The sequence below is a fragment of the Hoplias malabaricus genome, chromosome 1 (assembly GCF_029633855.1).
Source record: "Hoplias malabaricus isolate fHopMal1 chromosome 1, fHopMal1.hap1, whole genome shotgun sequence".
NCBI classification, from domain to species: domain Eukaryota; kingdom Metazoa; phylum Chordata; class Actinopteri; order Characiformes; family Erythrinidae; genus Hoplias; species Hoplias malabaricus.
In genome coordinates this window covers 3,626,361-3,640,832 of record NC_089800.1, presented here as the reverse complement: position 1 = coordinate 3,640,832, position 14,472 = coordinate 3,626,361, and the positions used below count along the sequence as shown (strand labels likewise).

Below are 14,472 nucleotides of genomic sequence, written 5' to 3'. Positions count from 1 at the left end.
GTGTGACTGGGTGACTGGGTGAGTGTGTGAGACTGTCCACAGGTGTGAGTGTGTGAGTGACTAGGTGAGTGTGTGAAACTGTCCACAGGTGTGAGTGTGTGAGTGACTGGGTGATTGTGTGAAACTGTCCACAGGTGTGAGTGTGTGAGTGATAGGGTGAGTGTGTGAAACTGTCCACAGGTGTGAGTGTGTGAGTGACTGGGTGAGTGTGTGAAACTGTCCACAGGTGTGAGTGTGTGTGAGTGACTGGGTGAGTGTGTGAAACTGTCCACAGGTGTGAGTGTGTGACTGGGTGAGTGTGTGAAACTGTCCACAGGTGTGAGTGTGAGTGAGTGACTGGGTGAATGTCTTAAATTCTCACAGAAAATTTGAACAAACCTATGTTTATTTCCAAGGGGGTGCTGCGACTTTGGTTGTTGAAACTTTAGTTTTAATTTTTAAGTCGTCAGAGGTTAGAGACACAGTGCAGTTCATTTAACATCAGGAAACAAGACACAACAAAAACAGATAAATAAATAGGAAGAAAAACACAGAGAAACAACAGCATTTGCAATGAATCCATTAATCCGTATCAGAATGAGAAACAAAGCCATCCGTGACAAATTATTAATCCGTTGAGAAAAATCTTGACAACTTCTGCCACTCGGAATCATTAGTATTTTCCACGTCATTAACATTAAATCAATGTGCATAATTAATAAGAGCATGTCCGTTTTCTGGCGGCTCTCCTTCATAGTTAGCTGAGCGTTTCGTCCACAGCTAATTGAGTAGTGTCTGCGTAGCAAGCACAGAATAAACAGCTGCGTGAGAAACGCACAAAAAGTGGGAGTCCATTATTTATCATTTAGCACTTTCTGGCACTTGCCCTCATTTTCCACTTGGATACGGTCCAAGCTCTTTGCTCGGAAGAGCGACACTCGAGTTATTGTTGGGGTCCTAATGAGTGAGAAATGCTCATCCTAGAGTAGCTTTGTTTTGGGTGGGAGTGTCATTGTAGATGTTTCACAGAAAACTATAGAGCGGTTTATTTAAGATCTTTAACAGCATTGTTAATTTCTATTGCACAGTTGAGCCATTCTGTACATCAGTTACACACTTATATCTCCACTGTAACAATCAATCAGAGGAACAATAAAATATCTAAAGCATGACAAAACGTCTGCTCCATAACTGTTCCCCTTTACATTGTATTTTACCAGAATGGGTCTTGCGTGGTCCAGGGTGGGCTTTGTCAAAGTAATGGATTGTCTCAGAGCCTGGGCTTATGTCGGTGGACCTTTTAAAAAGAGAGAGAGAGAGAGAGGGGGGGGGGGGGGGAGAGAGGAAAAAACAAAAATAAATGAGAGATTCACATCCATCGCACTATTCAAATGTAACAAACGAAATTTAAAATCTGCAGGCAAAGGCATTCTTCTAAACCCGTCAACTAAACAACACACGGCTTCTGTCCCCTGATAACTCCTGCAAGAAATAAACATTATTCACATGCTGTCACCCAAATGTAAAACCAAATAAATAACATCAACCGAGCGATGTTCTGAATACGGAAATAACCGATAAGTGCACCGACGGCAGGCTTGTCTGAACATGACACGCCGGTGGTTGTAAAACTCAGATGTACAATAAAGGGGTGCAACCGCAGCCTTGATAAGGTAATTCATGCAGAGGCCAGGTCTGTTTTACAGATTCTGTGCCTGGGCTGCATTAAACACCAAGGTTTCCCATCGATGTGAACTTTAAAGTCAAACGCGCAATTTTGTATTTACCCCAGGTGGAGTGTAATTAGCCGAGACGTGTAGATTCAACAATGTTGTAACTGTAATTACTGTATTAAAGATGTTAATTACGTTTATTGCTATGTTATTTCACCACAAAATGGTAGCTAAACCCCCTCACCTTTCCTTGAAGTCACACAGTACAGTTTCTGCAGTGCTGTGCCTGTATTAGCAAATAATTTGAAGCTCAAATCTTAAGGTAAAACCACTACCCAGTGTTCTTTAGTACAGACTGAGGCCACTAGATGTCAGTAAAAAGCCTGTTCTATAAAGTGAACCTAGATCACAGCAGGCTGCTCTTTCAAGTACCTTTTTTTTGAGCAGCACACTTGATGATACTTAGGGATACTCCTGAGAGAAAGACCTCTTCCTTACACCAAAGCGCTCACCTGGTTCAGGTGTGGAGGGAGTCTGTGTGCTGGTCCATTGCCATGTCTGTGTGCACTGACGTGTGGCAGGGCCTGGTTCCCTGTGTGTCTGTGAGGACTGGTATGACTGGGTCTCGCGTGCCCGTGGACGTTGTGAGGCCTCTGACCTCGAGGCTGCCTCGCCACGTGAGCGGGTTGAAGGGTCCGAGGTTGCCTGAGAGGTTCTCGTGGTAATGTCCTGAACTGTGATGGCCCCAGAACTGGAGGCGGAGTTGGTGGTCTTTGGCCTCTCTGGTTCTTCTCTGCTGTAGGTTGTGGTTGTGTTTGATTCGGATGACCGGGTGTTGCTGCAGGCCTGGGATGCTGCAGAACAGCTTGGGTCTGCTGGATACGGCTGGGAAATGGATTGGGTGTGTGATTGGTGTGCATTTGCAGGGCAGCTTGAGTCAGAGGAGCGGCGTTCGGAGAGTTGGCATTGGTGTGCGTCCGTGCTTGTGGAAGTTGAGCTGCGTGGGCTAGAGTGTGTTGATTTTGAGGTATACCTGCTCTCTGGGATACCCCTGTGTTTGGTGTACCATGTGCTTGGATAGGATTCTGGGGTACAGGGGGATGATGGGCACCCACACTTCGCTGAACTTGTCCTTGAGTTGGCAGATTTTGAGGTACTCTTGTCTGGTTTACCCCTGTATTTGGGGTACCATGTGTGTATATTTCAGGATTCTGGGGTATAGTGTGAAGTAAGGCTGTCTGATTTTGATGGGCGAAAACATTGTGGTGAACATCTTGTCCTTGGCTTCTTGGATTTTGAGGTACACCTGCTCTTTCGGACACTCCTGTGTTTTGAATACGAGAACTCTGAGGTACGGTAATCTGCGAAGCAGCCTGATTTTCACGGCCTGAATGCTGATGCAAACCAACATCGCGCACTACATCTTGCCACCGCAAATTCAAGTCTGTCTGAGGATTTGGAACACTGCTTGTATCTCTCGGGGCACGACTCCTTGTCGCAGAAGCAGGCGACATCGGCGCATCTACAGCTGACGTTTGCCTAGGACTCTGACGTGGACCTGACCGCCGTCTTGTTCGGTGCTGGGTTGAGGTCTGATATTGAGAAGTTTCAGAGTCGACTGATTCGGGATTGGGGTATGCCGGAGTACCCCGCAGCTGGTCCCAAGGCCTCTGCCGTAGGTTTGTGCTCGAACTTGACATTGGATCAGGAGATCTGGAACGTCCGTCATTCGAACGTCTGTGACGAATCTCTAAAGAAGATTCTGGGTTTCTAGACTGGCGATTGGTCAAGTTTGGATCGGGGTGGTGGGAGTAGCCAGTTGGAATACGGCCATTGGGCGCTTGGTCTCGAATTCTTAAAGTGCTATCTACGGCAGTCTGTGCTGGGTTATGTAGGTTTTCCATCCGAGGCTGAGCAGTGGACTGTAAATCAGGAAGGTGTTGCTGATTAGTGTTAGCTATCTGTTGTGGCAGTGTATTTTGTTGAGCATTATGCCACGTGGCACTCTGATTAGGTTGGTTAGCGTTAGCTATCTGTTGTGAAGGTGTGTTGTTTTGTTGATTAGTTTGCCACGTGGCACTCTGGTTAGGCTGAATTTGTGATGACTGAGGTGCGTTGAGACTCACTTGCACCGTGGGAGCTTGAGCGGTTGCATTTCGCGGCTCTGTGTGTGGCATTGGATTGAGGTTTATTAGCACAGTTTGACCCCCTGGATCCCCATGGCCTGTCTGTATGAGAATATTTGGGTTCTGTTGGCCTGACTGTGGGAACACACTGGAGTTATGCAGACCATTGTGTGGATATGAATTGCTATTCTGATGACCATTGTATGGGCGGTCATTGAAGTTTTGGTGGCCATTGTTTGGGAGCGGGCCAGTGTTAAGATTAGTGTTGTTGAGTCTTGTGTGGTTTTGTGTCAGTGTTTCGTTGTTCTCTTGGCCAGTGTGCCAAACAGTCACAGGTTCTTGATTGTTTGGGAGATGTCGTCTACCAGTGTAGTGTAGCGGTGGATCAGGTTGGCCCCCGTTGCCACTGACTCCAGAGGTTACTTGGCCATTCTGTTCAGCTGGAAGAACCTGAGAAAGACGAGATAAAATCATTGGTGACTTTACTCTGCAATGTTATACACTGCAAATCATATTAACCTAAAAAAAAAGTATATCTAATCTCCTTCATTCCAATGAAACATGTGTGGTTCTCACAAAATTATTAATAGATATGTTGATTAAAGATTAAGGAATGGTTAGTGGATTTTATTTTAGCAAATTTTGCCAAATGAATCCTTTAGTTCTCACTAACAAAGGAACATTTTGTTTATGATGTAACAATGAAAAACAGTGATGAGAGGGTCTCGCTTACAGCTGGCCCGTTGTTCAAGTTTGTTTTCCGCTGCCCAGTGACATTCCTGAGTGTCCGATCAACTGCAAAACGAATTAGTGAATGTAACATCAAAACCAGAAATGCAGAAAAGACATGCTCTTTAACGCTGAGAAGATGAGCTTTACCATTTCGCTGCCGTACCAACAGGACGATGGCAACAATAATTAGGACGAGGACCACAAAGCAGGCCACGACAATTCCTGCAACTGCTCCTCCACTGAGACAGGTACCTGAGGGGAGAGAGGGGCATTCATGGTGGGGTTGTTTGGGTTGCATCTTTCTGTTGCCCCTAGTGGCTGTTATATATACTGCAAGTTGAAGGAAAATAATTCACATCATTACACACTCACCCAGTCACGCTCACACTCACCTGTGGACAATTCCACACACACATACACACACAGCTGTGTACAATTTCACACAACACCACCATGCCTCCATAAAAATTGATATAATAAATAAAATAAATCAATATTTATTTTCCCACATCTCTCATGGGGGCTTTTGGGGTCTGTGTGTGTGGAAGTTTGTTACTGCTAATGAGCAGTGAGGGCTGAAAATGAGGCATGAGAGCCCCCTACTGTGTAAACAATTTACACCTCTCCACAAGAGATGCCAGATGCCACATCTACTACTAATAATAATAATAAGAAGAAGGTTTATATTATATACGTGTCTATTGTATATTTAATGTCACATCAGATGTCTTCATATCAGGCTGCATGTTGTCAAAAAATTCTCCAACTGTCAAAGCACAGGAAGTGGACTCCAATTCCCATGATCCCTGGGGAGATCACATGTGTGGGAGGGGAAGTCACTCTCCTTAGTGCTGATTAGAAGCACCTGCCTGTGGACTACCTAAGCCATCTGTTTCTAGCCTCATTGTGTAGAATTGGCTTGTTTTTCTCAAGCCTCATTTAGGGTTAATTAAGCGTTAGCGTTAGGGTTTATTCCTTCTCTTGTAGTTTGTGTATCAGACCTTTCCTTCTGTGTTTTTGAACCCATTTTCAAAGCCCTTTTTGGTGTTTCTTGCTTCTGTGTTTGTATTTCTTGTTCCTGATTTTTGTTGATGCTGAACTTCTTCATGAAAGCATCCTACGGTTAAAAGGAGTTATTAATAATAATCAACAGCGGACCACTCTGATAGATGGACCAGTAATGTCGACAAGCCAATGATGAAATACTAAACGCTGGAGATCTGATGAAAAAAAAAGAAAATCAGTGCAAACAGAATGAAATTAAGACTCCTTCTGGTGCAACAGCATCTGAATTAATCTGTTTGATTACTCCAGTCCTCCAAGAAAGTTGCTCTCCAATCAAGAAAACAGATGCTAGTCGAGCCACGAGCATCAGCCTGAGGGAATCACGCCTGGAAAAATCACTCACCCACAACACTGACGCTGATCTGTTGCTGGGAAGTTCCCAATGTGACGGCGTTTCGTGCCATACAGAGGTACTGTCCACTCTGAATAGTGGAGAAGACCTGCAGGTTGAGCGTGCCATCCGTGGTGCCGCCCGTCAACTGGTTGCCGTTATACTGCCACGACAGCTGGGCAGGCGGCAGGGAGACAGACGTGCAGGTGAGTTTGATCGTCTGGCCCACGGTCACGTCTCCTCCACCCACACAGTTCGCAGAACTCTTAGACACCTGAGGTGTGTCCGGACCATCTAGTGGAGAGATGGACATATTCTATTAGAAGAGTCATGCTGTTGTTCCATCAGCTGGCTGAGTTAGAAGGTTAGGACTGTAGCTATTCAGTTAGATTTAAAGAAACACTAGGTAATTATTGGGTTTTTTTGCTCCTGGGCTCCCCCTACAGCTGCAGTGTGTAGTCCACCTTTACAGCACTGTCCCGAAATCAAGTGGAGATCAAGTTACACAGTGCAGTTTCTGTAGTGGTGAGGCCAGGGTAGCACCCCTATGACAGCTCAATGGAGTTTCACAGTGATACTGAAGCTGTAATTCAAGTTAAAAATACCACACAGTGTTGCTTTCATGTGAAATGATTAATAGCTTTGTCTCCTAAACCTGTTTATAAATTAGCGCTGGTGTTATTAAAAAAGATAAAGCAGAAAAATTAATATTAAGGACGTCAAAGCACTTCACTGTAGGCCATCATTCATAAGGCTACATGCCACCTCCACATGAATTTGCATGAACACTTATATCTAAACATCAAGGCCTCTTTGTAATAAGCATTTATAGATGTTTATGCCCATTGTCATTAAAGGAAGGCTAATGTATGTGTAATGCAGCCTTGAATGACAACAGCCTACAACTATAAACTTTCATAATACATGATATACCGAGCCACAGCCATGGTCCCAGCCCTCCAGATAGAAGATGGGGTGTGTTTGAGCAGTGAAATCACCAATTAATGATGGGCAGAAATTGAAGAACCCTACCATGATCTCAGTTTTCATCTTAAGCTTCAATCCAAACCAATATTAATCTCTTTAAAGGAACTCTGTGTGATGTTTATACCTTAAAACCACAGCTTCAAAATCACTGTGAAGCTTCACTGAGCTATAATAGGGCGAATAGAGCCTCTGTCATTGCAAAAACTGGGCTATGTAACTTTAGAGGACTTCCCTTCCGCTCTCCATTAGTGTCAGTACAGTTCTATAAAAGTAAATTGCACTAGCCCCAGGAGCAAAAAAACAAATCTAATTTAGTGTTGCTTTAACTTGGTGCTGTAAATGCACCAAGAATGCACCAAGTGACTCAAAGCCCAGAGGCAGTATTAGGGATAACTAATGGAAGCTGGACTGTGTGTACACTGAAAGTGAAGATAAACTCACAGTTGACAGTGAGGGTGGCCGTTGCTGTCTGAGTGCTGATGGGATTGCTTACAGTGCAGCTGTATTGCCCAGCATCGGTCCTGCTGACGGGGTTAATGATCAGAGATCCTCCATTGATGGTGATGTGAGAGTCTGAGGTGAGAGCAGATCCACCTTTAGCCCAAGCCACGCTGGTTTCAGTGCCTTGAGTCCAGCTACAGCTGAAAGACACGTTTCCTCCTTCTATAGCCACAGAGGGCACGAAGAGAGTCACTGAACCCACGGCTTCTGAAGGGTTAATAGACAGGAACAGAAGGAAAATAATAAATTAGCTATATATATGAGCAATATTAACTCAACACAGTACTGGGCATATGTGAACTGTTTATGTTTTCAGAAATCATCAAAAGGCCTGGTGGCACAGCGGCACGGTGGCGCAGCAGGTTAGTGTCGCAGTCACACAGCTCCAGGGGCCTGGAGGTTGTGGGTTCTATTCCCGCTCCGGGTGACTGTCTGTGAGGAGTGTGGTGTGTTGTCCCTGTGTCCGCGTGGGTTTCCTCCGGGTGACTGTCTGTGTGGTGTGTTCTCCCTGTGTCCGCGTGGGTTTCTTTTGGGTGCTCCGGTTTCCTCCCACAGTCCAAAAACACACGTTGGTAGGTAGATTGGCGACTCAAAAGTGTCCGTGTGAGTGAATGTGTGAGTGTGTGTGTTGCCCTGTGAAGGACTGGCGCCCCCTCCAGGGTGTGTTCCTGCCTTGCGCCCAATGATTCCAGGTAGACTCTGGACCCACCGTGACCCTGAACTGGATAAGTGCTTACAGATAATAAATGAATGAATGAGTGAATCAAAAGGCATACTGCTGTTTTGACTTGGAATGAGTGGCAGTTTTATTTGCATCTGTGACTAAATTCCAATAAATTAATAAAAAAAAAAATAATAATAATTCAAAGCCACAACAGACACAGCTAATGCAGTTAAACACAAAAACAGCTGGACTATTGGATACACTGTCACATACAGGGATGGGCGATACGGTCCTAAAATTATATCACGATATTTCAGGGTATATTGGCGATATGAAAAAACATTGAAAATAATTTTATTCATTTTAAGAACACACTACTGCAACAAAATAAATGTTATATTAATATGAATTATATTCATTCATTCATTCATTGTCTGTAACCCTTATCCAGTTCAGGGTTACGGTGGGTCCAGAGCCTACCTGGAATCATTGGGCGCAAGGTGGGAATACACCCTGGAGGGGGCGCCAGTCCTTCACAGGGCAACACAGACACACTCACACATTCACTCACACACTCACACGGACACTTTTGAGTCGCCAATCCACCTACCAACGTGTGTTTTTGGACTGTGGGAGGAAACCGGAGCACCCAAAAGAAACCCACGCGGACACAGGGAGAACACACCACACTCCTCACAGACAGTCACCCGGAGGAAACCCACGCGGACACAGGGAGAACACACCACACTCCTCACAGACAGTCACCCGGAGGAAACCCACGCGGACACAGGGAGAACACACCACACTCCTTACAGACAGTGACCCGGAGGAAACCCACGCAGACACAGGGAGAACACACCACACTCCTCACAGACAGTCACCCGGAGGAAACCCACGCAGACACAGGGAGAACACACCACACTCCTCACAGACAGTCACCCGGAGCAGGAATCGAACCCACAACCTCCAGGTCCCTGGAGCTAACACTAACCTGCTGCGCCATATTAAATTAATAATATATTTAATTTCTTACTTATTTATCCAAATCTATTTCAAACATTCAGAAGAAACAATAAATAAGTGTAAACATTTGCTTATTTCGTAAACAACCGTAACTTACCAAGATTCTGACATTGTATAAAAATTTTGTAGAATATTGATATTTTTATTTCCAAACCACCTCCACACGACTGAATTCACTCTACAGTTAAATTAACCCCTTTGTTTCTAATTGCTGTTAATGATTATACCAACTGCCTTTTGCAAACATGTAAAAATAAACGTATAATTAATTCATTTAAATCTACATTGTATAGCCTACATATAAAATATTAATCAAAATGTTTTAAGAAACTAGTACTATTTCAGCATGAATTTTAATGACACAGCTGTGCTTCTGCTGATATACACAATGTGTAACTTGTTTTTCATGTTTGTATTTTTAAACTAAGGTGTAGGTGTTGTGACAGCCTATGTGTAGCACAATTATTCCAGGAATTGAATCTATGCTTTTGTTCTTAAGTTTTTTGCAACTGACCAGAAAGACAGCAGGTTAGTCTTGGTGTTCATGCCATAGTCATATCTGCTATCTAACACAAATAGCTCCACTCATTGTTCGGCACATTTATAATAGAGCTATGGCATTATTTACTCATTACTGATTGGGTTAAACGTCTGGGAATGTTTAGCACGGGTGTGTCTTACTTACAATGTGGCATTAATGTCTCAGGAACATGTACGAGAAGCTTGGTCAGAAGTGAGACGGACTGGGAATGAATTTCACTTTTCTTCTGCTTTTCTTTTGTCTAAACATTTCTTGAAATAAAATGTTTTTACATTCAATTTCAGTCCAAACTAAGGACTTTTTTTTATCTCTTGTAACGTCACCCATTCAGAGATACAAGGTTTTTGCCTGAGAGTAACAATGAGGACTGTCTGCTTGTTTCCATATAACCAACAGGACCTGAAAACCCCAAAACTGATGAACACACTGAACCCATCTTACCGAAGACCCTGAGGGCCACAGACAGTGAGTTGCTGCTGAGTCCAGTTGTACCCAGTGGCACCACCCTGACAGTGTAGTTCCCAGCATCTCTGCGCTGGCAGGAGTTGATGGTGAGCTGCGTGGCAGTGATAGTCACTCTTCCCTGATACTGAGGCACTGAGTTGTATACAGCTTGACCTCCGACCCACTGACCCAGGGTGCTGTCCCCTGGAGCGATCCATGTGATGGAAAACGGGTTAGAGATGGTCTGCACCGCGAATACGGCATTATTTTCTGTGGCCACCAGCACTGGTGAGGTCTGAAACTGGAGCGGCACCGGACTCTGGGACTCTGTCGTCCAGGGCAGCACTGCTTAAATAAAAAAGACATTAAAATAAGGACAAACATGCTTAATAATCACTGTTATTAAAATGGTAGATGAAAGTTCTCAGGTCTTGCACTTTTTGGGAAATTATTAAATATCAACCAGTAGTGGAACTGTGAACTAATGCCAGTATACAACATTTTAATTTTTTAATTTTCAAAGTTTGTTAACATGATTATTTAATGATTTATATTTTTAAATGAAGTGTATTAATAGATTATACATTCACATTAATACAATACATTAATAGAACTTTAGTTATTAATATAGATTTAGTTATTAATATTAGTATCAGTAATGCTACATTGCTACATTTCATTCATTGTCTATAAGCGCTTATCCAGTTCAGGGCGGTGGTGGGCCCGAAGCCTACCCGGAATCACACACTGGAGAGGCGCCAGTCCTTCACAGGGTGACCCACACCTATAGACACTTTTGAGTCACTAATCCACCTACCAACGTGTGTTATCAAGCCGCAGGAGGAAACCGGAGCACACCACACTCCTCACAGACAGTCACCCAGAGGAAACCCACACAGACACAGGGAGAACACACCACACTCCACACAGACAGTCACCCGGAGGAAACCCACACAGACACAGGGAGAACACACCACACTCCTCACAGACAGTCACCCGGAGGAACCCCACGCAGACACAGGGAGAACACACCACACTCCTCACACACAGTCACCTGGAGGAAACCCACGCACACACAGGGAGAACACACCACACTCCTCACAGACAGTCACCCGGAGGAAACCCACACAGACACGGAGAGAACACACCACACTCCACACAGACAGTCACCCGGAGGAAACCCACAGAGACACAGGGAGAACACACCACACTCCTCACAGACAGTCACCCGGAGGAAACCCACACAGACACAGGGAGAACACACCACACTCCTCACAGACAGTCACCCAGAGGAAACTCACACAGACACAGAGAGAACACACCACACTCCACACAGACAGTCACCCGGAGGAAACCCACACAGACACAGGGAAAACACACCACACTCCTCACAGACAGTCACCCGGAGGAACCCCACGCAGACGCAGGGAGAACACACCACACTCCTCACAGACAGTCACCCGGAGGAAACCCACACAGACACAGGGAGAACACACCACACTCCTCACAGACAGTCACCCGGAGGAACCCCACGCAGACACAGGGAGAACACACCACACTCCTCACACACAGTCACCTGGAGGAAACCCACGCACACACAGGGAGAACACACCACACTCCTCACAGACAGTCACCCGGAGGAAACCCACACAGACACGGAGAGAACACACCACACTCCACACAGACAGTCACCCGGAGGAAACCCACAGAGACACAGGGAGAACACACCACACTCCTCACAGACAGTCACCCGGAGGAAACCCACACAGACACAGGGAGAACACACCACACTCCTCACAGACAGTCACCCAGAGGAAACTCACACAGACACAGAGAGAACACACCACACTCCACACAGACAGTCACCCGGAGGAAACCCACACAGACACAGGGAAAACACACCACACTCCTCACAGACAGTCACCCGGAGGAACCCCACGCAGACGCAGGGAGAACACACCACACTCCTCACAGACAGTCACCTGGAGGAAACCCACGCACACACAGGGAGAACACACCACACTCCTCACAGACAGTCACCCAGAGGAAACCCACACAGACACGGAGAGAACCCACCACACTCCACACAGACAGTCACCCGGAGGAAACCCACACAGACACAGGGAGAACACACCACACTCCTCACAGACAGTCACCCGGAGGAAACCCACACAGACACAGGGAGAACACACCACACTCCTCACAGACAGTCACCCAGAGGAAACTCACACAGACACAGGGAGAACACACCACACTCCTCACAGACAGTCACCCGGAGGAAACCCACACAGACACAGGGAGAACACACCACACTCCTCACAGACAGTCACCCAGAGGAAACTCACACAGACACAGGGAGAACACACCAAACTCCTCACACACAGTCACCTGGAGGAAACCCACGCAGACACGGAGAGAACCCACCACACTCCACACAGACAGTCACCCGGAGGAAACCCACACAGACACAGGGAGAACACACCACACTCCTCACAGACAGTCACCCGGAGGAAACCCACACAGACACAGGGAGAACACACCACACTCCTCACAGACAGTCACCCAGAGGAAACTCACACAGACACAGGGAGAACACACCACACTCCTCACAGACAGTCACCCGGAGGAAACCCACACAGACACAGGGAGAACACACCACACTCCTCACAGACAGTCACCCACACTCCTCACAGACAGTCACCTGGAGGAAACCCATGCAGACATAGGGAGAACACACCACACTCCTCACACACAGTCACCCGGAGGAAACCCACGCAGACACAGGGAGAACACACCACACTCCTCACACACAGTCACCCGGAGGAAACCCACGCGGACACAGGGAGAACACGCCACACTCCTCACAGACAGTCACCCGGAGGAAACCCACGCAGACACAGGGAGAACACACCACACTCCTCACAGACAGTCACCCGGAGGAAACTCACACAGACACAGGGAGAACACGCCAAACTCCACACACAGTCACCCGGAGGAAACCGACGCAGACACAGGGAGAACACGCCAAACTCCTCACAGACAGTCACCCGGAGCATGACTCGAACCCACAACCTCCAGGTCCCTGGAGTTGTGTGACAGCGACATTACCACATTTTATTTATTAAATGCTTCAGATGCTTACATTTTAGGGCCATTACAAAAACTTCATGTCTGCCCACGTTTAGGGTCTACCTGGCAACCACCTGGAATCATTCAGCGTAAGGCAGGAACACACCTGGACAGGGTGCCATTCCATCGCAGAGCATCACAACTACACACACTCACCCAGCCAGCCCACCTCTCAGCGTGTGATTTTGGACTGTGGGCGGAAACCAAACAGGACAACACACCAAACTCCTCTATGAGCTGAGGGCATGATTGAATGCAGGGTTTTGGAGCTATGTGGCAACTGTTGTGCCATACCACCCTCCATTACTTAAGATCCCCCCCAAAATCCCCTGTCCAGATTTAGTTCTAAAACACCCTCCATTAGTGAACCTTTAAGATGCTGAACTACTAAATGGCGCATGCCCGAAATTACGCAGACTTCAGCAAACCTGTTTCCAGGAATAGAAGTTGGCAGAAACTAATGCAACGAATGCAGTTTAACTGGTCTGACGCTTTCTGCCTGTGTCTTCTCAATCTGAACATGAATAGATGAAGAAAAACATATCTAAAGAGTAAATTTTTACACACCCAGTTTCTGTCTTATTCTTTAAAGCGCAGTGCTGATGTATTTTTTATTTTATTTTATTTTATATATTTATTTATTTATGGCTTAGGTGGACTTTTATTTGCAGAGCGTTTCTTTAATTTTCCGTTCCTCCTTAAATTGTGCAGCCGTTAGTCGTAACGTTCCATAGAACCCCTGTACTATTTAAGGCGGAACGGATAATTACAATCAATTTTAATTGACTAAATTAATAAAAGTGCTTATGAATTAAAAGATAAACACCTACCTGTCAACGTTAAGACAAACCATGGATGTGGAAGTTTGTTCATCTCAGTTTGGACGAGCTAAAGAGAAAACACCGAGGTTAGTTTGTTGTTATTAGCCATGTTCACACTCTATGGGCGTTTGGCGCCTATTATCATTACATTAGCCCGGGTGGTTTGCTCCTTCACATCAGTGTTACACATTTAAGGATGGGTTAAAAGCAAAACTGTGTAAAAAAAAAAAAAAAAACAGTACCTATTGTAGACTCCACTTTTAGGGCTCATGTTCCACTCATATCCAGCTGAAGAAACGCAGCCCCGGAGCCGTAGAAAAGCTTAATCTTATTTTCTCTTCCTGATTTTCCAGTTCTGTCTGGAAGGCACACCTGTTCAAAACAACATGTTAGCTGTGAAGCTACAGTATGGAGCCCTGCTGGTGACATGCCTTAAAAAATAAACACATTTATGGT

At 45.7% G+C, this 14,472-nt stretch overlaps 1 protein-coding gene across 3 annotated transcripts; it reads right to left on the bottom strand.

Moving 5' to 3' along the window:
* Positions 1-400: 400 nt before the first annotated feature.
* Positions 401-14,367, bottom strand: si:dkeyp-97a10.3 (uncharacterized). 3 transcript variants are annotated; one of them, XR_010795494.1, is made up of 10 exons: positions 14,259-14,367; positions 14,026-14,083; positions 10,064-10,414; positions 7,335-7,601; positions 5,919-6,200; positions 4,658-4,762; positions 4,512-4,573; positions 2,165-4,228; positions 1,197-1,276; positions 401-774 (listed from the first exon to the last, which is right to left on the bottom strand). XR_010795494.1 is itself a non-coding variant. In XM_066645876.1 (9 exons), exons 2-9 carry the CDS (start codon positions 14,066-14,068, stop codon positions 1,250-1,252), a joined length of 3,201 nt encoding a protein of 1,066 aa, XP_066501973.1. In that variant the 5' UTR covers positions 14,069-14,083; positions 14,259-14,367; the 3' UTR covers positions 401-1,249. The 3 variants fall into 3 exon arrangements, 2 of the variants coding, with proteins under 2 accessions (XP_066501973.1, XP_066501986.1); XM_066645876.1 differs by having other exon boundaries at positions 401-1,276; XM_066645889.1 differs by having other exon boundaries at positions 401-1,276; positions 10,064-10,411.
* Positions 14,368-14,472: the final 105 nt, after the last annotated feature.